The sequence below is a fragment of the Schistocerca gregaria genome, chromosome 7 (assembly GCF_023897955.1).
Source record: "Schistocerca gregaria isolate iqSchGreg1 chromosome 7, iqSchGreg1.2, whole genome shotgun sequence".
Taxonomy (NCBI): Eukaryota; Metazoa; Arthropoda; class Insecta; order Orthoptera; family Acrididae; genus Schistocerca; species Schistocerca gregaria.
In genome coordinates, this window is record NC_064926.1 from 468,615,262 (window position 1) to 468,639,930 (window position 24,669).

At 39.3% G+C, this 24,669-nt stretch overlaps 1 protein-coding gene across 1 annotated transcript in view; it reads right to left on the reverse strand.

Annotated features, from left to right (window-relative positions):
- Positions 1 to 216: 216 nt before the first annotated feature.
- Positions 217 to 24,669, reverse strand: part of LOC126281479 (uncharacterized) — a 65,000-nt gene continuing 40,547 nt past the window's right edge. Inside the window, exons 6-7 of the mRNA XM_049980475.1 lie at positions 9,043 to 9,281; positions 217 to 1,280 (exon numbers count right to left, since the gene is read on the reverse strand). Of these exons, the coding sequence (XP_049836432.1) occupies positions 1,181 to 1,280; positions 9,043 to 9,281 (339 nt within the window). The 3' untranslated portion in view covers positions 217 to 1,180. The remainder of the gene's footprint in view (positions 1,281 to 9,042; positions 9,282 to 24,669) is intronic.

Sequence of the window (24,669 nt, forward strand, 5' to 3'; positions counted from 1 at the left end):
GAAACCATCAGCCCTTATTATATGCAGTAACACTGTCACAGGTGCTGTCAGAGTACAAAGTTCCAAATGAATGCAGACCAGCATTCTTATTCAGTAGATAATACTTGGGGGGGGGGGGGGGGGGGGGATTTATCATTTTCATATAAATAAATTCATTCACTCCATGATTACTATTGGAACTTCTGCATTTATTTTTTAAAAATGCATGAAAAATAAATTCATTCACTCCATGATTACTATTGGAACTTCTGCATTTATTTTTTAAAAATGCATGAAAACTGGTGACCTGCTTTACATATTAACAAAAACATCTATTCTGACACCACTAGACAAACTGTCACTTTTTAAACTATCCTGGATGTAGACATTTTCCTATGTTTTTTTATGAAATGTTAAAAATGCATTAGAAGTTGCAGACAGCTTTGCATCATACAGAAATGAGAGCAACTGTTACCAAAATGTCCATGCTACAAAGACGTACATTAATTTTCTGGATGATTAACAGCAATGATTGCTACTGCCATCACTGCAATGTAACAAACAACCAATGATACCAGTATCCTGGCACCAATGTTGAGTGACAAGCTGTTGAAGAACCATCAATGCTTTATTTTAGAAACCTCGTCATCAGGTTCCAATTACAAAGTAGTTCCTGAAATCAAGGATTTTATTTGCAGGTCAGATAATGCAACAATTTAGTCTGTCTTACATCAACAACTGGCATTTGACTGCAAATTACTAATGGACCACAGTAAAACACTGAGCAAGGTGAGCCTCAAATTTGAAGAAAATTCTGTTGATGAACTGTGCCCATACCTTAAAAACATTTCATTTCTTCTTTAGAGGGCCATATTCAAATCTAAAACTCTGAGTTAAGTGAAGTTTCTGCCAAATTCGTCATTATTGGGTATTGAGCATGTCTAGCACTATTATCCGTTTCCAATTAACAGTTCATTTAACTGTCTTTAAATACACTTCACAATGTTTACAATTGTTTCTGTCAGTCTGGATGACCCAAATCATTCAAGTAGATAAAAGAATAGTAAAAAACTCTTCTTTTGAGCAATGTTCAGTATCAGAAAATACCTGTCTAAAATGCATTAAAACAGCTGTCTGCTCTGAGCAATAACTAAATTTCTTTAAAGAAAGGAAAAAAATCACTTATAGACAGAGGAAAACTTCATTCTTCCTCTGATGAAGTAGATGATGTAGATGAAGCTGGCATGCTGCTGAACCAATTCTCCCTTGTGCCATGGAGAGGTGCACCACTGGATCCAGTTCTGTGAAAGAAGTTCAATATTACTAGCACACACAATTATCTCATGGTCATTACCTCTGAATTATGAATACAACATTCTCTCTTGTTTCAAACATTTTTCTGACCACTGTTATAACTAAGAGTCAATACACTAACAAAACAAAACAAAAGTTTTTCATCACCCAGTTCCCAGAACTCCTGAAGATAGACATTTACTGTGGATTAATTATCACAGACACAGTCGCTTTGACTGTCCAGGGATGTCACTAAACCCACCCAAAGATGTAAGCAACCATGCATGAGCAGCACCTATTAGACAAAGGGGGTCTGACAGCTGATCCATTCCAGTCATTCCTCCATGGAGGAGGTACACGGCTCATGTTGTCTGAAGTTCAACCATGCCTAGACACTCAATACCACAGTTTGATCATGTCCACATTGTTACTTTGTGCCAGGAAGGGCTCTCAACAAGGGACATCTCTGAGTGAACAAAATCGATTTTGTTCGGACACAGAGGAGATACAGAGAGGCAGGAACTGTCGATGACATGTCTTGCTCAGGCTGGCCAAGGGCTACTACTGCAGTGGATGACCACTGCCTACGAATTATGGCTTGGAGAAACCCTGACAGCAATGCCACCACGTCGAATAATGCTTTTCGTGCAGCCACAGCACACTGTGCTATGGCTCAAACTGTGTGCCATAAATAGGCTGCATGATGCGCAACCTCACTCCCGACATCCAGGGTGAGGTCCGTCTTTGGACCATGACAACATGCAGCACGGTACAGATGGGCCCAACAACATGCCGAATAGACCACTCAGAATTGGCATCACGTTCTCTTCACAGTCGAGTATTGCATAAGCCTTCAACCAGACAATCATCAGAGACGTGTTTGGAGGCAACCGGTCAGGCTGAATGTCTTAGACACACTGTCCAGCGAGTGCAGCAAGGTGGAGGTTCCCTGGTCTTTTGGGGTGGCATTATGTGAAACCGACGTACGCCGACGTGGTCATAGAAGGCGCCATAATGGCTGTACAATACGTAAATGCCATATCGGCAGCATATTGCTGAGGCATTTGTCTTCATGGATGACAATTCATGCCTCCATCGTGCCCATCTTGTAAATGACTTCCTCCAGGATAATGACATCACTTGACTAGAGTGGCCAGCATGTTCTCCAGACATGAACCCTATAGAACATGCCTGGCATAGATGGAAAAGGGCTGTTTATGGATGATGTGACCCACCAACCACTCTGAGGGGTCTACACCAAATCATCGTGGATAGTATGCCACGACAAATACAGGAATGCATCAATGCAAGAGGACATGCTACTGGGTATTAGAGGTACCAGTGTGTACAGCAATATGGACCACTACCTCTGAAGGTATGGTGGTACAACACGCAATGTGTGGTTTTCACGAGCAATTAAAAGGGCGGAAATGATGTTTATGTTGATCTCTATTCCAATTTTCTGTGCAGGTTCCAGAACTCTCAGAAGCGAGGCAATGAAAAACTTTTTTTGACGTGTGTAATTTGCTTGTTTTTCTTGAGCACAAGTTACAGATGGGTACTACCTTTTCTACAGAGGACTACTTTTTTGTATCTTTTATTTCAAACTGGAGCTGGGAGTTAGTTCTTTTCGCTGAAGTATATAAATAATGTAGTCAATGGGACAAGTATGAATGGCTATGATGCTATTTTTCCGCAAATCAGCTAATTGCAAACTTACTACTTTTTAAGTTTGATATGTATTTTAATTTAAAAACATATAAAATAGAATGGAAAATCTAGGATGAAACAGCAAGGACACATTACTACTCACCACACAGAGGTGAGATAAAATGTTACTCAAACACACACACACACACACACACACACACACACACACACACACACACACACACACACACAACTACTATATCTGGCTGTTGGGACACAACTGCAGATCACGCTGGCATCTGATGTGCATCAATCTGGGATGATTACATCTTACAAACAAGACAAAAACAAAACAAATTATTGTGGGTCAAGCCTGTAAACGGTAATGAGATTTTACATGAAGTGACTTACCTATACACAAGAAGTCATGAATAAAATGGAAAATGCAGTGGACTTTTCCAATTAATTATGCCAACAATATGCTACAGGATCTTTCCTGAATCTTGTGGTGAAGACCCTGTTCTCACCAGAGCAGTGGGCACCACAAAAGGAGACTGTAAATGCTGTTGCAGTATTATGCGGGTCATTCATTGTGACAGTAAGAGTAAAAGATGCACACTGTTTGATAAAGTAAACAGTTGTATGCAGCTGCCAGTAGACAATCTGCTACAGAATACATTACCTTGAAGCTCCTGCTGACATATATGTCAGTTACTTGGCACTTCTCCATAGATTATATCATATATTTATGACAGATAATGGGTCATCGACCATTGGTCAACCTATCTTATTGGCAAAAGTCTGATGTCTCCTCAAATTCTATGCCTCTGCCACAGCCAATAGTGGTCACTTTGTGGGAGGTGCTGCAATTAGGTAACTTCTGTGTACTACAAACTTTAAGTTCTCCAGTTACCCACACACTGTTTTGGAGTCCAAACTACATTCTCTTGACATTCCCAGTAACAGCACTCCTCCACATCAAGTATAAAACCTTATATCTAATGCATACAATATGACAAATTATACACAGTATGCTGCTTCAGGTTGCAGGCAAAATGGAAAATGATATGCAGTGTGCTTCTTCAGGTTCCTGTACATCATTTGAAGATATAAAGTTTGTTAAAAACATATGGCTGTGTCAAAGCTGTTATATATCACATGGTTACAATGACAGCAGTTGCCACAATTTTCATGCCACATAATAATGTCTTGTTTTCCTCATTATGTTGCATTTTTGGACACTAATGTAGTACACAAATAGCAATATTAAACTGGACTGGACAGGGCAGAATGTTCCAATCTTCAAAATGCATATTAATCAACATAAAGAGAAAACTCATTGTGGGTATCCTTATTAAGAAAAAAACTGTAGTGTATTTACACTCACTGATGTTATAAAGAGTACTAAGTGTGCAGCTGTTGTTTCATATAGTATATACATGAGAAACATATTGTGAACTGTTTCCTAGGAATACACAAATAATTAATTTCTTTTACAGACAAAAGCTCTGAACAAGAATTTTATAAAAATTCTAGAAACATGTAGCTTGTTGCTCCTATTTAATAGTTGTACATCATAGACACATCCCCATTCATGGTTTCACTTTTTGCCAATTCAAGTACTTCACAAAACTGACCAATATTTGGTATCCATGAGTGTCTCACCTATTCACAAATGAGAGAAAATAGCTGTCGTAAAAGGGTGTGGTGACCAATAGAAGTGTGGCACATGTGGAGGACAGCAACAGCTCTCTTTCTTCAAGAGAGACATAATGTTCAGTTCACATGAAGGAGAAAGACACAGCATTAAACACTGAAATATTGTTACCTGTGCCTGACATGAAGTAGATTCTTAATCAATTAAGAGAAACATAGGCAATGATGATGGTGACACTGTTTGTTGCTTTTGGGAAACATAAAGAAAGCTATACAGCAGGAGGGGGTGAAGTGGGGTGGGGGGTGGGAGTAGGAGGGGACCTCTACTAGGAAAGAAGTGAGAGAACCCTGATTGTTACACGGAATGCTATTGCACTACTTCACTGTGAATATCCCTCTCTACATTTAATATGTAATCTGTAGCACTAGATACCGCAATTGCAACAATCCTTGGAAGGAGGTTTTGCTTACATGTATTTGCAAGATGATGAACGAAATACGAAAACATTACACTCAAACATCTAGAAACATCTGTGACATAAAAGAGGAGACAACAAACACCAGCAAGGGGAGACAGACAATAAAAATATTTTCCAAGACTTTCACAATGATAGGTAAATAACTACTCAGACACAGGTACATCATTTCAAGACTAAGAATGAACTAACATCCACGAAGTCTTACAATATTTACTTCAAGAAAAATGAAAAGAAGTCACATAGTCTAAAACTTCCTATTTCTTCAGTAAAACAAATTTTAATTAGACACTTCTTACCTTAATAACAACATTGTACACCTGATGTTTAGATATGAATTTGAGTTTTAAATGATATATTTCCTCTTAGTCTGGAACTGAACCTTCCTTGATTTCTATGCTACTAGATGCCCACTTTTCAAAAATTCCATGCTCCCAATAGATAGCTGAATCATACTTCATGAATATCAGTATACTTGTATCTCTCTCATTCTCATATTCAACATCAAAAAGATGTACTGAAAACTAAGTTTTTAGGTTTTGTATTTGAAAGTGTCTCATAGTGTGATGACTACCAGAAATAAACATTAACTTGTTCTACGCAAAGACGGGAAAGCAGAAAGGTGGAAGGGGTATATAGAGTGTCTATACAAGGGTGTTGTACTTGAGGACAATATTATGGAAATGGAAGAGGATGTATATGAAGATGAAATGGGAGATATGATACTCTGTGAAGAGTTTGACAGAGCACTGAATGACCTAAGTCCAAACAAGGCCCTGGGAGTAGACAACATTCCATTAGGACTACTGGCAGCCTTGGGAGAGCTAGTCTTGACAAAACTCTACCATGTGGTGAGCAAGATGTATGAGACAGGCAAAATACCCTCAGACTTCAAGAAGAATATACTAATTCCAATCTCACAGAAAGCAGGTGTTGACAGATGTGAAAATTACCGAACTATCAGCTTAATAAGTCACGGCTGCAAAATACTAATGCAAATTCTTTACAGGCGAATGGAAAAACTCGTAGAAACCAGCCTCAGGGAAGATCAGTTTGATTCCGTAGAAATATTGGAACATGTAAGGCAATACTGACCCTACGACTTATCTTAGAAAATAGATTAAGGAAAGGCAAACCTACATTTCTAGCATTTGTAAACTTAGAGAAAGCTTTTAACAATGTTGACTGGAATACTCTGTTTCAAATTCTGAAGGTGGCAGGGGTAAAATACAGGGAGCAAAAGGCTATTTACAATTTGTACAGAAACCAGATGGCAGTTATAAGAGTCAAGGGGCATGAAAGGGAAGCAGTGGTTGGGAAGGGAGTGACACAGGGTTGTAGCCTCTCCCCGATGTTATCCAATCTCTATATTGAGCAAGCAGTAAAGGAAACAAAAGAAAAATTCAGAGTAGGTATTAAAATCCATGGAGAAGAAATAAAATCTTTGAGATTCACCGATGACAGAGACAGCAAAGGTCCTGGAAGAGCAGCTGAACGTAATAGACAATGTCTTGAAAGGAAGATATAAGATGAACATCAACAAAAGCAAAATGAGGATAATGGAAAGTAGAAGAATTAAATTGGGTGAAGCTGAGGGAATTAGATTAGGATATGAGAAGTAAAGGAGTTTTGCTATTTGGGGAGCAGAATAACTAATGATGGTCGAAGTAGAGAGGATATAAAATGTAGACTCGCAATGGCAAGGAAAGTGCTTCTGAAGAAGAGAAATTTGTTAATATCGAATATAGATTTATGTATCAGGAAGTCGTTTCTGAAAGTATTTGTATGGAGTGTAGCCATGTATGGAAGTGAAACATGGATGATAAATATTTTGGACTAGAGGAGAATAGAACCTTTCAAAATGTGGTGCTACAGTAGAATACTGAAGACTAGGTGGGTAGATGACATAACATGAGTAGGTATTGAACAGAATTGGGGAGAAGAGGAGTTTGTGGCACAACTTGACTAGAAGAAGGAATCGGTTGGTAGGACATGTTCTGAGGCATCAAGGGATTACCAATTTAGTATTGGAGGGCAGTGTGGAGGGTATAAATCATAGAGGGAGACCAAGAGATGAATACACTAAGCAGATTCAGAAGGATGTAGGTTGCAGTAGGTACTGGGAGACGAACAAGCTTGCACAGGATAGAGTAGCATGGAGAGCCGCATCAAACCAGTCTCAGGACTGAAAACCACAACAACAACAGGAAATACAGCAGTTCCATTTCCTTTCCTCTCAACAAAGAACACAAAATTCAATAAACTAAATTCTAACATCCTACAATATTTGGGCTCTTTACAGAATAAGCTTAAGCATTTACAAAAATGACTGTTCTAATAGAAAGTCTCCTATTTCTATTTTTACAAAAAGCAGAATATTATGCTCATTACAACTTTTATTTAATCAAAGTACAATACATTTTTGAGAATTTGTTCCATCTTGCTTGTTTTCAAATGTGTGTATCTATGTGGCTTGTTTTCATAAGTGAAAGTTATAACCATCCAAATCTATCATTAGTGACATCTCTTGGGTCACATTATAGTCCATCCAGAAGTAGCACGTACCTGACATTAGTATGCTAAAAGCAAATGCTTCTGTTAAACTTTCTCTCTCACTCCCCGCACCCCTCTGCCCCCACCCCCAGTGGTAGAACACTAGTAAACTCTTTGGATTCAGTATTGCATCAGCAACAGTGCTAATATGATCTTTAAATTTGCATTTGTTGAACATACTGGTATCTACCAGTCCTCTATTAACTACGAGGGGCATTCAGTAAGTAATGATATACTTTTTTTTCCTCAGACAATTATGGTTGAAAAAAATGATAACTTTACTGTGGGACATTATGGATTATCCTGCTTCAGTCCTTATAGCTTCATGACATTCCAATAGGAGGTGGCACTATAAATACTATTCAAAATGGCATCTGTAACAGAGGCGCATTCCAAGCAAAGAGCTGTCATGGAGTTTCTTTTGGCGGAAAAGCAGAGCACTGCAGACATTTGTAAGTGCTTGCAGAATATCTATGGAGACATGGCAGTGAACAAAAGCATGGTGAGTCATTGAGTGAGGTTGCACAAGGTCTGATCTCCTGTGTGCCGGCCAGCTGCACACAGCTGTCTCTCTTGCAATGTTGTAATGAGCAGACACTTGTTCGAGGTGATCAACAAATCACAATCAAGCACGTAACTGCACATCTGGATATCCATCCACCAGTTGGGGTACTCAAAGGTGTGTGACACCAGATGGGTTCCTCACTGCCTAACAGAAGACCATAAGAGCAACAAAAAACCATCAGTGTGAAATTGCTTGTGTGTTATGAGGCCTATCATGAAAATTTTTTGTCAAACATCATCACAGGTGATGAAACATGGGTTCATCGCTTCAAACCAGAAACTAAAACTGAATCTATCTCTCCTCTTAAGAAAAAGTTCAGAGCCACACCTTCAGGCAGTAAAGTCATGGCTGTCAATCTTCTGAAAGGGTTATTCTGTTTGATGTCCTCCCTCAGCATTCAATTCTCAACTCTGAAGTATATTGTGCTACTCTCAATAAATTGAAAAAACAACTTCAGCATGTGCATTGCCACAAAAATGCAAACAAACTCCTTCTCCACAACAATGCAAGCCCTCACACAAGTCTGTTCATAAAACTTAACTGGATTATTCTTACTCATCCACCATAAAGACCGGATTTTGCACCTTTCAAATTCCACCTGATTGGTCTTTTGATGAATGCACTATGTGGGAAGAAGTACATGGATGATGGGGAGGTTATCGATGTGGCAAAATGTTGGCTTTGACAACACCCAGTAGAGAGGTACCACACAGGCATAGACAAAAGAGTGGGGAATAACATGGCGCTCTGAAATCCTGAATAAAAAAAAGTGTTGCATTACTTAATGAATGCCACTCATACATTGACATAATTCAACACCCTAATTGTAGCAAATTTCCTGTTTACTTATTAATACATACACATTCTTACCTTGTCCTGCGGGTATTTGTAGGGAGTGTGAGTGATGTACGGTAATAACCTCTTTGCTCAGCTGTTTCATCATGTTCTGGCCGCCGATGAAGCGTCATAGTCTCTTGCTGTGGAGCATCACCTTCCCCTTCCTCATCCAGGTAATAACTGGACCCGTGGGGAGTACTCTTACAGTTCTCACACTCACTGCGATAATCGTCATTATCGTCTGTTGGTAGTACTGGAGGGGGTGGCAGGCACTGTAATGTCAATTAATGTCCAATTAACGTCCAGTTATACCTGATCTATTATATTGCCACTGTATAACTAAAGTTAACCACTGTATATTTGGTAATGCTTCATAATGTTTACATCCCACATCACAAGAGTAAAGTCCACAAATCCACATGAAAATGACATACACAATTCAACAAAAAATAAAAATAAAAAAATGTACTGCACATTCTGACAAAGTCCAACAGCAGCACATCAAATTGCCCACAAATTACTAAAAAGGGTGTTTAAGTTAAGAGATCTATTGTTGAGTAAATTGAATAAAATGTGGGAATATTTGTCCTATGCTATGCTACACTTACAAAACTGACCCTGGAAAGATATTGGTATAATGGAAACCCTGGTTTATTACTATAGCTTTTAAACTGAACTAAACATTCAGTTCAAAGAATACGAAAAACGTGTATGAAGGTGGGTGGGCAGTAAGGCTGGAGGATTCGAGAAAGACAGAGGGAAGGAGATAGCCATCACAGAAGAACATAGGTAGCAACAAAGGTGGTATGTAGTGAATACATATCACACAGGAAGGCATTTAGAGGGCGTAAGAATGAGGCATGGAACAGGAAAATGACAAGTGGACACTGGGTGGCAGAGACTTAGAAAACACTTGGCAGAGCAGCAAGTTGTGAGAGGATGTCAAGTAGTTTCTTCTAACTTTTGATGAAGGTTAAGACATTGATGTGCCTGTTGCCACCAATAGCACATGAAGTCATTAAAGAATGACTTGGTTTCAAACCTTTACCCTGCAACATATTTCTTTCGATGAGATGTTACGTATTACCAACACAGACATCTCTCTGTAGACACCCACCTTCTTCTAATGGTTGTATGACCACCACACTGGAACTTGGTTACAGTCTTTGCCAACTTTAAGAAACACTAAGACTCTCTGGGCAAACAAAGAATATCAAACATTTTGTAGGAACATTTTATCATAGTAAGGGATGAGAACAAACAAAAACAAGGAAAGGCAATCATTCACTGATTTCTTTTTTCTTTCTCTTCCCTAGCATTTATCCTGTAAAGTATGGGGGTCTGCTTTGATACGCACTAGACAGGGAGATGGACAAGAAAGTGATCCTATAAGGGTTCTGTTTTTACCAACTGAGGTTCAGAACCTTAAAAACTACCACAAATCAAATTCCAGACACCATCACAATACCTATGGATGACAAGTACAGAAACCTACAAAGATAGAGTTACCTAATGCTGAAAAGTAGTAACAAGGAAAATATTTTATGGAACTATGAGGAACCCAGGCAACTTTTAAAAATTAACACAAACAATCCGAACATTACCAACAATGAATACACAAATAACCCAGCAGCTCAAGAGATGGCAGCAGCACTCAAAGAGTTCATAAACTTCAATACATTTTGCAGAAAGTTGCAAATATGCTAATGACTGTCTGCACAAGGCATTATCAAATATTTGCATAACAGAAAAATTCGATGGATATAATACACCCACTCCACAAAATGGAGATAAGATCAATCCCGATAGTCTCTCTGACTTTTCTCCAGTGTTTTATATGGTAGGATTAAACAACAAATAGAGCATGAAGTAGGTGAATACCAGTTATTCTGTGCTAAGCAGCAAAAGGATTGTGATCTTATGGTCTAAGATTTGGGTAGAGACAGTAACAATTTAAAGAGGCTACCTACAACCTACCTCACTACTCTGTGTCAGTCCTCACGATTAAACCTTTCTGGTTGACAGCACAACTGATAGTAAAGAGAAATAGTTTCAATAAACTCAACTATGCCTGCTAGTTTATCACAATCATAACATATAGAAGCTACGTGGCGAGATTTTGGACAACTGCTGTGAATATCAAAATGTCTCCAAGACAGAAGTGCTGATTATTAATAGATACATGAAATGTGACGGCACAACAAAACTAATTGTCTAGAGACCATTTTGTTGTTTCTAAAGCTCTCTGTTGTCTTATACATTTTGGTAAATACTTGTAAAGGAGAATATTTCAGTATTACATGTTCACTTTATAGTCCCCCACATTGAGAAGGGGTTCTCTGCGTAGTGTCATATATAAGAAAGTTATCCAACTCAAAAAACTGAAAATGAATACAAAAGTTTTCATGTTTCACTGCATTTGTTCGATCAGTGAATCTGTGATAGTCCATTCAAGTTTTCAAACTGGTTCACTTGTGGATGTATGGTCAGAAACAGTCTGAAACAATGTGGGACTTCTGCACTGCTTGAATGCTGTGTTTACTTCTTGTATTGGGAAAAGTGTCGTGAAATGTCTGAGCTCTTCATACACAGCAGCTGTCACAGAAAATATCATTCAGAGTTCCAAGCAGTTTTTCATTAGAATTGATCAAAGGAATAATGATTGGTGGCTTTTGGGGGAGGATACCAAACAGCGAAGTCATTGTTCCCATCAGATTAGGGAAAGATGGGGAAGAAAGTCAGCTGTGCCCTTTCAAAGGAACCATCTTGGCATTTGCCTGAAGCGATTTAGGGAAATCATGGAAAACCTAAATCAGGATGGCTGGACACGGGTTTTGAACCGTCATCCTCCCGAATGGGAGTCCAGTGTGCTAACCGTTGCGATGAATAACGAAAGATAGATCCAATTTATTATATCCTTAGTTAGACCATGTAACAAAACAAATTCACATCAATAATTAGTCATAAATGATTTTAATAGTACTGAACAATGTGATTCAAAGTTTGTATAGATTTACATTTGACCTACTGCATTTTGCAAGTCTGTAATCTTTGATAAGTTAACTCTCAAGTTAACTTCATGAAATTAAGAAAGCTTCAAATTTTTCTTCTTGCTGGCTAACAAATATTAACTGTGGCACACTGTTATACCTGAGTGTGATTTTCAGTTTACTTTTTGAGATATTGTGCTTTCACAAATATAAAATTTACACATGAAATACAGAGGTTATAGAAACTCGGAAAAACCTATCCTGTGCAATAATTTCAACTATTATTTGTATGGAGGTAGAAAATAAAATACAATAAATGTTATTTTTGTTTTGGAGTGAGTTTAATTATATCATTTGTGGCATCTAAGCAGAGTCTGAGTCACCAGAATTGATGTCTCATATTTCTTGGAGTTTTGTTCCTGTCAAATCAGTTGGGCATGCAGGATAATGTACTCAGTATTTATATTTTACTTAATTGTCAAGACATTTTGCTTTTAATTATCAGCAATAATATTCATTTTTACACCCCAGTACAGAAATGTAATATATATTTGAATCAAATACACACAAATGAAGAAAGGGCATTCATAAGCATATGTTTACTGTTTTAATGCTTTTGTTTTTCATTTATTATTATTACTACTGCCCAGATGCCACTTGGTGCCATTTACACAATGTATCTGTTGTCGTTGAGACTGATTTGAATAAAATCTGCAAACATTTTGCACACAAACTAAAAGATGTCAGTACTTTAATATGTGAGATAATAACAAGTACATTTGCACAGAGTAGTATGTGTGATGCACTACACCCACAGTGAAGCTCATTACACGACATTCATATAAAGTGCTCAAGTAAATATTACCTCAGTCTCTTATAACTACGACAAAGCCATAGAAAGCAGCAAACAATTACTCTAAGAGGAAAAAAAAGAAATGATGCAGCATAGAGGAATTGTCCAAATGGGACAGAAATCAATAGATGTGATGTACATCTACAGAGAAACAAATTATTACAATTTCAGAGAAAACTGGATGATTTATTCAATAGAAAGAGCTTCACAAATTGAGCAAGTCAATAACACGTTGCTCTACCTCTGACCCTGATGCAAGCAGTTATTCAGTTTGGAAATGACTGACGGACTTGTTGGATGCCCTCCTGAGGAACATTGTCCGAAATTCTATCCAACTTGCACATTAGATCCTCAAAATCCCGAGCTGGTTGGAGGGTCCTCCCCATACCACTCCTAATGTTCTCAAATGGGGAGAGATCCAGCAAGATAGAGTTTGGTAAGCACGAACATAAGCATTAGAAACTCTCACTATGTGCAGACAAGCATTATCTTGCTGAAATGTAAGCCCAGGATGGCTTGTCATGAAGGGCAACTAAGTGGGGCATGGAATATCATCAACTTACTGCTAAGCTGTAAGAGTGCCATGAATGCCAACCAAAGAAGGATTGTTATGAAAAGAAATGCCACCTCAGACCACCACTCCTGGTTGTTGGGCAGTATGGTGGCCAACAGTCAAGTTGGTTGTCCACAGCATCTTTGGACACATCATCAACCTAGAATCTCATTGACTGGTGTAGTTTTCTCTCCAATGATGAATAACCTTCAAATGAGCTCTGTTGACCAGCAATCACATGTCTGGAGACATCCCAGACATTGATGGAATACTAACCTGGCTGTCACAGGTCATACGGCCAGACAAACAGGAGTGGTGGTCTGGGGTGCCGTTTCTTTTCATAGCAAGACCCCTCTGGTTGTCAAACAATGCACCATTACAGCACAGCAGTACAGAAATGATATTCTATGCCCCATTTTGTTACTCTTCATCAAAAGCCATACTAGGCATACACTTGCTCACACATGACAAATTACTACTGCCTATCTTCATGCTTTCCAGACCCAACCTTGGCCAGCAAAATCATCAGATCTCTCCCAAACTAAGCTTTTCTGAAGCATTATGGGCAGCATCCTGCAACCAGCTTGAGATTTTGGCAATGTAACATGCCACTTAGACAGAATTTGGCATAATATGTATTAAATGGTTTCCCCAAAAATCATTTTGAGCAGTTACTTCAGGAGCCGACTTGATATGTAAAAGATTGTGAAAACATGCTTGATGTCTTGTTGTTGTTACTGTTGCTGTTGTCGTGGTCTTCAGTCATGAGACTGGTTCGATGCAGCTCTCCATGCTACTCCATCCTGTGCAAGCTTCTTCATCTACCAATCAATCCCAAGCCAAATAACACTTGTGTAGAGGCCAGAGATGGATCAACTTATTATTGACTTGCTCAATTTGTGAAGCCCCTTCTCTTCAATAAATAATGAAAAATATTTATACGAAGTTGTACTCATTTGTTTCCCTGTAAATGTATATCACATCTACTGATTTCCATCCTATTCAGATCATTCCTTTGTGATGCATCATTTTATGTGTCAGAGATTCAATGACTACTATATCAGAAATAAAAAATTGAATAAACTGTTTATTAGGACTTCTTAAAATCAAAAGCAACTAAAAATCAAACACATGGGTTTATGACAGTATACTTGGATGAACAGTGTGCATACCGGAAGGAGTCATACCATATGTGGAACGAGTGCTTCCAGGTGCCATGAAGAGCACAGGGCATCTAGGCATCTGGTTTCTGTACAAATTGTAAATAGCCTTTTGCTCCCTGTATTTTACCCCTGCCACCTTCAGAATTTGAAAGCGAGTATTCCAATCAACATTGTCAAAAGCTTTCTCTAAGTCTACAAATGATAGAAACGTAGGTTTGCCTTTCCTTAAACTTTCTTCTAAGATAAGTCGTAGGGTCAATTTGCCTCACGTGTTCCAACATTTCTACGGAATCCAAACTGATCTTCCCCGAGGTCGGCTTCTATCAGTTTTTCCATTCGTCTGTAAGGAATTCACGTTAGTATTTTGCAGCTGTGACTTATTAAGCTGATAGTTCGGTAATTTTCACATCTGTCAACACCTGCTTTCTTTGGGATTGGAATTATTATATTCTTCTTGAAGTCTGAGGGTCTCATAAACCTTGCTCACCAGATGGTAGATTTTTGTCAGGACTGGCTCTCCCAAGGCTGTCAGTAGTTCTAACGGAATGTTGTCTACTCCGGGGGCCTTGTTTCGACTCACGTCCTTCAGTGCTCTGTCAAACTCTTCACGCAGAATCGTATCTCCCATTTCATCTTCATCTATATCCTCTTCCATTTCCATAATATTGTCCTCAAGTACATCGCCCTTGTATAGACCCTCTATATACTCCTTCCACCTTTCTGCTTTCCCTTCTTTGCTTAAAACTGGGTTTCCATCAAAGCTCTTGATATTCATGTAAGTGGTTCTCCTTTCTCCAAAGGTCTCTCTAATTTTCCTGTAGGCTTACCCCTAGTGAAATAAGCCTCTACATCCTTACGTTTGTCCTCTAGCCATCCCGATTTAGCCATTTCGCACTTCCCGTTGATCTCATTTTTGAGACGTTTGTATTCCTTTTTGCCTGCTTCGCTTGCTGCATTTTTGTATTTTCTCCTTTCAAGAATTAAATTCAATATTTCTTCTGTTAACCAAGGGTTTCTACTAGCCCTCGTCTTTTTACCTATTTGATCCTCTGCTGCCTTCACTATTTCATCCCTCAAAGCTACCCTTTCTTCTTCTACTGTATTTCTTTCCCCCATTCCTGTCAATTCTTCCCTTATGCTCTCCCTGAAACACTGTACAACCTCTGGTTCTATCAGTTTATCCAGGTCCAATCTCCTTAAATTCCCACCTTTTTGTAGTTTCTTCAGTTTTAATCTACAGTTCATAACCAATAGATTGTAGTCAGAGTCCACATCTGTCCCTGAAAATGTCTCACAATTTAAAACCTGGTTCCTAAACCTCTGTCTTACCATTATATAATCTATCTCAAACCTTCTAGTATCTCCAGGCTTCTTCCATGTATACAACCTTCTTTCATGATTCTTGAATCAAGTGTTAGCTATGATTAAGTTATGCTCTGTGCAAAATTCTACCAGGCAGCTTCCTCTTTCATTTCTTACCCCCAATCCATATTCACCTACTACATTTCCTTCTCTTCCTTTTCCTACTGTTGAATTCCAGCCACCCATGACTATTAAATTTTCATCTCCCTTCACTACCTGGATAATTTCTTTTATCTCATCATTCATTTCATCAACTCCTTCATCATCTGCAGAGCTAGTTGGCATATAAACTTGCACTACTGTAGTAGGCATGGGCTTCGTGTCTATCTTGGCTACAATATGCGTTCACTATGCTGTTTGTATTAGCTTACCTGCATTCCTATTTTTTTATTCATTATTAAACCTACTCCTGCATTACCCCTATCTGATTTTGTATTTATAAACCTGTATTCACCTGACCAAAAGTTTTGTTCCTCCTGCCACCAAACTTCACTAATTCCCACTATATCTAACTTTAACCTATCCATTTCCCTTTTTAAATTTTCTAACCTACTTGCCCAATTAAGGAATCTGACATTCCACGCTCCGATCCGTTAGAACGCCACTTTTCTTTCTCCTGATAACGACGTCGTCTTGAGTAGTCTCCACCCACAGATCCGAATGGGGGGCTATTTTACTTCCGGAATATTTCACCCAAGAGGACGCCATCATCATTTAATCATACAGTAAAGCTGCATGCCCTCGGGAAAAATTATGTCTGTAGTTTCCCCTTGCTTTAAGCCGTTCGCAGTACCAGAACAGCAAGGCCATTTTGGTTAGTGTTACAAGGCCAGATCAGTCAATCATCCAGACTGTTGCCCCTGCAACTACTGAAAAGGCTGCTGCCCCTCTTCAGGAACCACACATTTGTCTGGCCTCTCAACAGATACCCCGCCGTTGCGGCTGCACCTACAGTACGGCTATCTGTATCGTTGAGGCACGCAAGCCTCCCCACCAACGGCAAGGTCCATAGTTCATTTACATTGTAGAATGACTAAAGTTTATGATGAAGGTTGTATGACTCGTGTAAATTTTCCAAGTGGGTAGAGCAGTTCAAAAATGGTCGCAATTCAGTGACTGACAAACACCATTCTGCCCGATCAGTTGCAGTTTCAACTACCTCACTTGGAAGTCGAACTGATGATATTATTCGTGCTGATCACCGTGTGACTGTGGAAATGATGGTTGATAAGGTTCAAGTTAGTACTGGTACAGTTCATAACATTATCTGTAACAAGCTGAAGTACCACAATACATGTGCAAGATGGGTCCCAAAGGAGTTGATGCAGCTACACAAGGAAACACGTTTGAGAGTGTGCACAGAGCTAAAAGAACATTATGAAAGAGAAGAAAATTTTAGTTTGTAAGGAAACTTGGATTCACTATTATGAAACAGAATCAAAATAACAAAGCATGGAGCGGAAGCACACCAACTCACCGGCCAAGAAAATATTCAAAACCCAAGCATCGGCAGGAAAAGTCATGTTGGCAGTGTTTTGAGATCCTGAAGGTATAGTTTTTTTGTGATTATCTCAAAGAGCAGCGTACAATGAACATCCAATACTACTCGGATTTGCTTTTAAACATGATGAAGCCAGCCATGAGGGAGAGACAACATGGATCTCAGAGGAGAGGTGTGATTCTCCAGCAAGACAATGCACGTCCTCATACTGCTCAACTGGTGAAACCATCGACAAAATGAACTGTGAAGTACTGTCTCATCCCCTTACAGTCCTGATTTAGTACCTAGTGATTTCCATTTGTTTGGTGCACTGAAAAAGGCATTCATGCGAAGTGGTTCCAGGATGAGGACGTGAAAAAGTTTGTGGGAAATTTGTTCAAACGTCAAGATAGAGAGTTCTTTGCAGCCGGAATAAAAAAGCTTGTAGCCTGTTGGAACAAGTGCATAAATGTTCAAGGGAATTATGTTGAAATGTAGAAAAAGTATTGTGTTTTTAAAATAAACACTTTTTCCTCTGGACCAATTTGTCTCTTTAATTGATGAATGACCCTCGTAGAAGTAGATATCCTCGGTTTAGCAAATCAGCTTGAAGTACATAATAAAGGCAAGTCTTACAGCCCAGATAGCATACCAATAAGGTTCCTGTTAGAGTATGCCGATACAATAGCTCCATAATTAGCAATCACCCCATGTTTAGCAATCCTATACAACCGCTCGCTTGACGAAATATACATACCAAAAGACTGGAAAATTCCACAGGTCACACCAATACTCAAGAAAGGAAATAGGAGTAATCTGCTGAATTGGAGACCAACATCTCAAACATCTGTCTGCAACAGAATTTTGAAACATGTACTGTGTTTGGACATTATGAATTACCTCGAAGGTAATGGCCTACTGACACATTTAGCATGGATTCAGAAATTATTGTTTTTGTGAAACATAACTAGCTCTTTATTCACATGAAGTAATAAATGCTATCAAGAGGAGATGTATAATTGATTACATATTTCTAGATTTCCAAAAGGCTTTTCACGCCATTTCTCACATGAAACTTCTGATCAAATCATGTGCCTACGAAATATCGCTTCAGTTGTGTGACTGGATCCAAAATTTCCTCTCAGAAAAATCACAGTACACAGTAATCAAAGGAAAAATAACTGAGTAAAATGGAAGTGATAACCAGCATTCCCCAACGAAGTGTTATAGGCCCTCTACTGTTCCTAATCTACATAAACAATTTAGGAGACAATCTGAGCAGCACTCTTACATTATTTGCAGATGAATCTGTCATTTACCATCTATTAAAGTCATCTGAAGATCAAAACCAATTGCAAAATGACTTAGATATGATATCTGAATGCGGCGAGAAATGGAAATTGTCTCTCAATTAAAAAAAGTGTAATTTAATCCATTTTAGCACAAAAAGAAATCTGCTAAATTTCAATTACACGATAAATCACACAAATTTAAAGGCTATCAGTTTGACTAAATGTCTAGGAAATACAATTACAAATAAGTTAAGTCGGAAAAACCATACAGATAATGTTGTGGGGAAGCCAAACGAAGACTACGTTTTATTGGAACAACACTTAGAAGACGCCACAGATATATTAAAGAGACACTACGGTATGCTTGTCCATCCTCTGCTACAGTAGATGCTGCGCTGTATAGGATCCTCACCAGATAGGATTGACGGTGGAGATCGAAGAAGTTCAAAGAAGGGCAGCTCATTTTGTCTTATCGTAAAACAGGGGAGAAAGTCACAGATATGATGAATGAGTTGGGATGGGGAGCTGGGATGGCAATCATTAAAACAAAGGCATTTTTCGTTGGGGCGAGATCCTTTCACGAAATTTCAATCACCAACTTTCTCCTCTGAGTGTGAAAATATTTTATTTTCACCAACCTCTACATAATCTTTTATCATAATGAAATAAGAGAAATCAGAATTCATACAGAAAGATTTAAGTGCTCATTTTTCCCCACACACTGTTATGAAGGTAACTCGAAGAAAACCCTGACAGCCAGACATTTAAGTGTGTACTGCAGACTGCAGATACGAGGGTCAGTCAAAAAGTAATGCCTCCTATTTTTTTTTCTACGTTTAATTGTCAGGAAATTTAAATGCAATTACATAGGTTGAAAACCACAACATTGAGGATCATTTTGTCATTTTTCAATGTAATCTCCGCCCATCTCTACAGTTTTGGTCCATCTTTGAACAAGGGCATGTATCCCAGCACGGTAAAAATCACAGCTCTGCTTCCTAAGCCATTGACGCACGGATGTTTTGACGGCCTCCTCATCTTCAAAATGAATCCCACGATGAGCTTCTTTTAGTGGCCCGAACAGATGGAAGTCTGATGGTGCCAGGTCAGGGCTGTATGGGAGATGAGGCAAAACTTCCCATCCAATTTTGACAATCTCGTCAGAGGTGTGACGACTGGTGTGTGGTCTTGCATTGTCATGCAAAAGAAGAACATCTGCCATTGATTTTGTTGGGCGAACTCGCTGAAGACGTGCTTTAAGTTTTTTGAGGGTTGTGACGTATTGAACAGAATTTATTGTGCATCCCTGCTCCAAAAAGTCAACCAGAATCACACCCTCTGTATCCCAGAAAACTGTTGCCATAACTTTCCCTGCCGATCGCACAGTTTTGAATTTTTTCTTCCTCGGCGAGCTTGTGTGACGCCACTCCACTGACTGCCTCTTTGATTCGGGTTCAAAAAAATGCACCCATGTTTCGTTCCCGGTCACAATTTTTTTCAGAAACTCATCTCCCTCCAAACGGAAGCGCTGCAAGTGTTGGGAGGCTATTGTTTTCCTTGCCTCTTTATTCTGATCGGTTAACATTCTTGGAACCCACCGTGCACAAACTTTTGAGTACCCCAATTGTTTAATACTCGTGATCACACTGCCTTTACTAAGAGAAATAATGCGACACACTTCATCTGCAGTCACCCGACGGTCACCATGAATGATGTCATCAACTTGCTGAATGTTGTGTGGAGTCACTGCACTCACCGGCCTGCCGCTCCGCTTTTCCTCAGTCAACGGTGTTTGCCCTTCAGCTTCCTTACAACGACGAACCCATCGTCTAACAGTGCTGACATCCACTGTCACAACACCATACACCTTCTTCAGTCTTTCATGAATGCGTATGGGCGTTTCACCTTCTGCATTCAAGAATTCAATCACACAACGCTGTCTCAAACGAACATCGATGTTGGCCATCTTACAAACTTCTGTTGTGCTGCCACCTATTGACACAGAAAGTTACTACTGCAGTGGATTGCAGAAGAAGGTTTGAGGAATGGCGCCAAATTCAAATTTTTGACTTAACTTAATTTTTTTAAGTAGAAAAAAAATGGGAGGCATTACTTTTTGACCGACCCTCGTATATTGATTATATGAGGGTCTGTCAAATGAAAACTAAATACGCACCACAACTGGACCATGATGGTTCCATTCAAAAGTTATCACCACATACATTAAGACATTTTTCCCACTGGGAGACAAGGCAATCATTTCCTGTTACGTGAACAGTCAGCCACTGACAGATCCACAACTGTGCCCTCTCTTGCACTTACTTATCTGACTGAAAGCAGAGTACTAAATATGTGAAAACACATGGTGGAAGATCCAGGCTATGTGGAAGACGTTGCAATTTCCCAATCAAACCACTAAAGAGTAGACTTTGTCTGATTGGCAGTGAGGGGGCAGGCATTAGCGTGCAACAGGATGATTCGATCTGACAGCATTCCGACAACCGATGGCAAACAACCCACATCTCCCTGCCAAATAAATCCAAAGCTGTTCACATAAGTTCCAGTAAGTTCATGTTGACCTCCTCCTTCAACTACAAGGGGCCTCTGCTCATAAAATTCCCTGAGTGTGGAAACACAATCAATGCGCAGCATTATGAAGACACTTTGCAGAAACTTTGATGCACCAGAAAGTTGAAACACCCCGGAATGCTGTCGGGCAGATCATCCTATTGAAAACAAATGTCTGCCCCCTACACTGCCAATCGGACAAAGGCTATGCTTCAGTGATTTGGTTGGGAAACACTGCAACACCCTCCATACAGCCCAAATCTGTCACCATGTGTTTTCACGTCTGTCAGAAGTCGACTGCTTTCTACAAAACAGGACCTGATCATCTCTTCTCCCAGTGGGACAAATGTCTTAAAGCATTTTTAATGGAACCACTCCATTCCTGCTGTGACAGGTGTTCGGTTTTCATTTGACTACACCTTGCGAGTTCAGCAGAAAGGGAGCTGACATTCCACGCTCAGATCTGTACAACGCCAGTTTTAATTCAAACTCATAGCCCCAGGGCTATGAGTTTTAATTCAAACTCATAGCCCCAGGGCTATGGAACAGCGGTTGTGTTTTGCCAACACTATTGTCCACAGAACTGACAAACATTACTTTGACATGAATACAGTTGGGTTTCACAACAAGGCCCACTTTCATTTGGATGGGTTCAACAATAAGCAAAATTGACACATTTGGGTGACTGAGAATCCACATTTCACGATCGAGAAGTCTCTTCACCCTCAATGGGTGACTGGGTGGTGTGCAATGTCCAGTCACAGAATAATCAGCGCAATATTCCTTGATGGCATGGTGACTACTGAATGGTATGTGAAGGTTATGGAAGATGACTTTATCCACATTATCCAAAGTGACCCTGATTTCGACGTGATTCATGTAAGATGTGGCTCAACCCCATTGAAGCAAGAGAGTGTTTGATGTCCTAAACGATGACTTTGAGGGACCACATTCTGGTTCTGACATACACAGGGACCACTACCATGGACCTCGATTGGCTGCCTTATTCTCCGCATCTGAACACACACAACTTCTTTTTGTGGGGCTATATTAAAGACATGGTGTACAGCAATAGCCCCAAAATCATTGCTGACCTGAAAGCAGCCATTCAGGAGGTCATTGATAGCATTGATTTTCCGACACTTCAGCATGTCACGTAGAAATTCGGTATTTGTCTGTGCCACATCACCACCAATGATGGTAGGCATATCGAACATGTCATAATCTAAATCCAAATATATGTAGTGATGTCTAAATGTTGAATAAATAAGTAGTTTGTAACTAATTTATGTTTTTTATATAGTACAATAATTGTCACCCTGTATGAGGTGTGATAAAAAATAATGGGAATTTTTGTTTCCTTCAGAGAATCTTTATTAATTTATTAATATCAACTTCAAAGTAATCCCCCTCTGATATAATATACTTGGACCAGCACTTTTTCCAAACTTGAAAGCCCTTCTCGAACTCGTTTTTCATTATGGTTTTCAGCTCCTTCAGTGATTCTGTTTTGTTAATCTCATCAACAGTGACAAAACAATGTGCTTTTGTGGTTCTCTTCAGCCTAAGGAATAAAAACAAGTCACAAGGGGACCATGTCTGTCTGTCAAATATGATGGCTGAGCAGCATAATGCTTTTTCCAACAAAAAAAAAAAAAAACACGAACAAGCATTGAGGTGTGTACAAGTGCACTATCATGATGCAATCCCCACAACTGGTTTCACCAGAATTTGGTCATTTTCTTTGTACTGCTTCATGGAAATGTTGCATAACTTCCAAGTAGTGTTGCTTATTGACCATATGATCACAAGGCAGGCACTCACAATGCACTACCCCAGTGTAATCGAAGAAAACAGTGAGAAGAGCCTTCACAGGTGATCAAACATGTCAAATTTTTTTCGGTCTTGGCGCTTCAGGCAGTTTCTATTGGGAAGAATGGGCCTGGGTTTCTACATCATACCTGTATGCCCATGTTTCGTCACCTGTTATAAACTTCTTTACTCCTGGATTGTTGCTGACTTCATTCAGCAATTCCTGTGTGATATCTATGTGATGTCAGTTATGGTTGAAATTAAACAATTACAGAAAGAACTTAGTTGCTACACATTTCATGCCCAAAACACCCAAAAAATTTCGTTGCCGTGAGCCAAAGGATATGATGACATCTTTGACAACTTCCCTGATGGTGATTTGGCAATTTTCCAAAACCATTTTCTACACTTCTTTCACACTTTGTCAGTCATTGACGTGCTACGACATCCAGGGCAGTTGTCTCCAACATCACTTTGGCCTTCTTTTAAACATTCATACCACTCATAAAATCTCGTCTTGCTCCTAGCAGATTAGCCAAAAGCCAGTCAAAATTTTGAATGTGCTGCTGCACTTTATTCCACTTCTCAAGCAAAATTGAATGTAAAATCTTTGATCCATCTTTTCCAAAAGTATAAATCCCCCGAGCATTCAAACACACTTATCACCTTTTTGACAGTCAACAACAACAAAAATTCAAAAGCAGCTGAAATGCAAAGATACATCAGGAACATGTGCACCAATAAGATAAAAAACTTTGAAAATTGAATGAATAAAGCCTGTGAAATTAAAAATTTCCAATTACTTCTTGATCACACCTCCTATCATCAGTTTAAAAGAACAATTTTTCTTTTTAGCTTTCTGATGAGGATCTTTACCTTGCAACAAAAGTAAATTATCCCACCAACTGTTCTTCACTTTACTACTGTGCTCCTTTGCAAGCTACTTCCCTGTCGGAGTGTCGCTTCCTCACTGTGCAAGCCATTATCTGTTTCAGACTGCTGCTCGAATGGACCAATTGTCTTTTCAGTTTCAGCTATATCACTACCCAGACAAGAAACTAAAGTCAATTAGGTGCATCATGTTAGCCTAGTTACTCTCAGAATTTGGTAGGATCATCAGCTTTGGCTCAATACCCCATTGTGGATCTAGTTAACTGTGTAATAAAATGGTCTTCTCCCAAACATGTGAATATTCTTACGCAACTTTCTGCTATATTCTGCCACTTTATCACCACAAATAAGAGGCATTCATGAGAGAGTGCTGAAACAGCAGTTCAAGACCCCCATCCAAACATTAAGTGTGGCATAGAACAATGAGCAACAAAAACTATGACAATTGCTAAACAATGCATGGACTGAAAGTTTAAATGCAATTCAGAAGACAACATGCTCATCCAGTAAAATTAATCAGCTACAAAATAACAGAGATATGCAAAATAACAAATACCCTGAGAAGAGTGTGTGTGTGTGTGTGTGTGTGTGTGTGTGTGTGTGTGTGTGTGTGTGTGTGTGTGTTTTTTGGGGAGGGGATGTGGGGGGACACGAGCACACTTGCATTAGTTCCTACCTGGGCAGCCATTAGCTTGA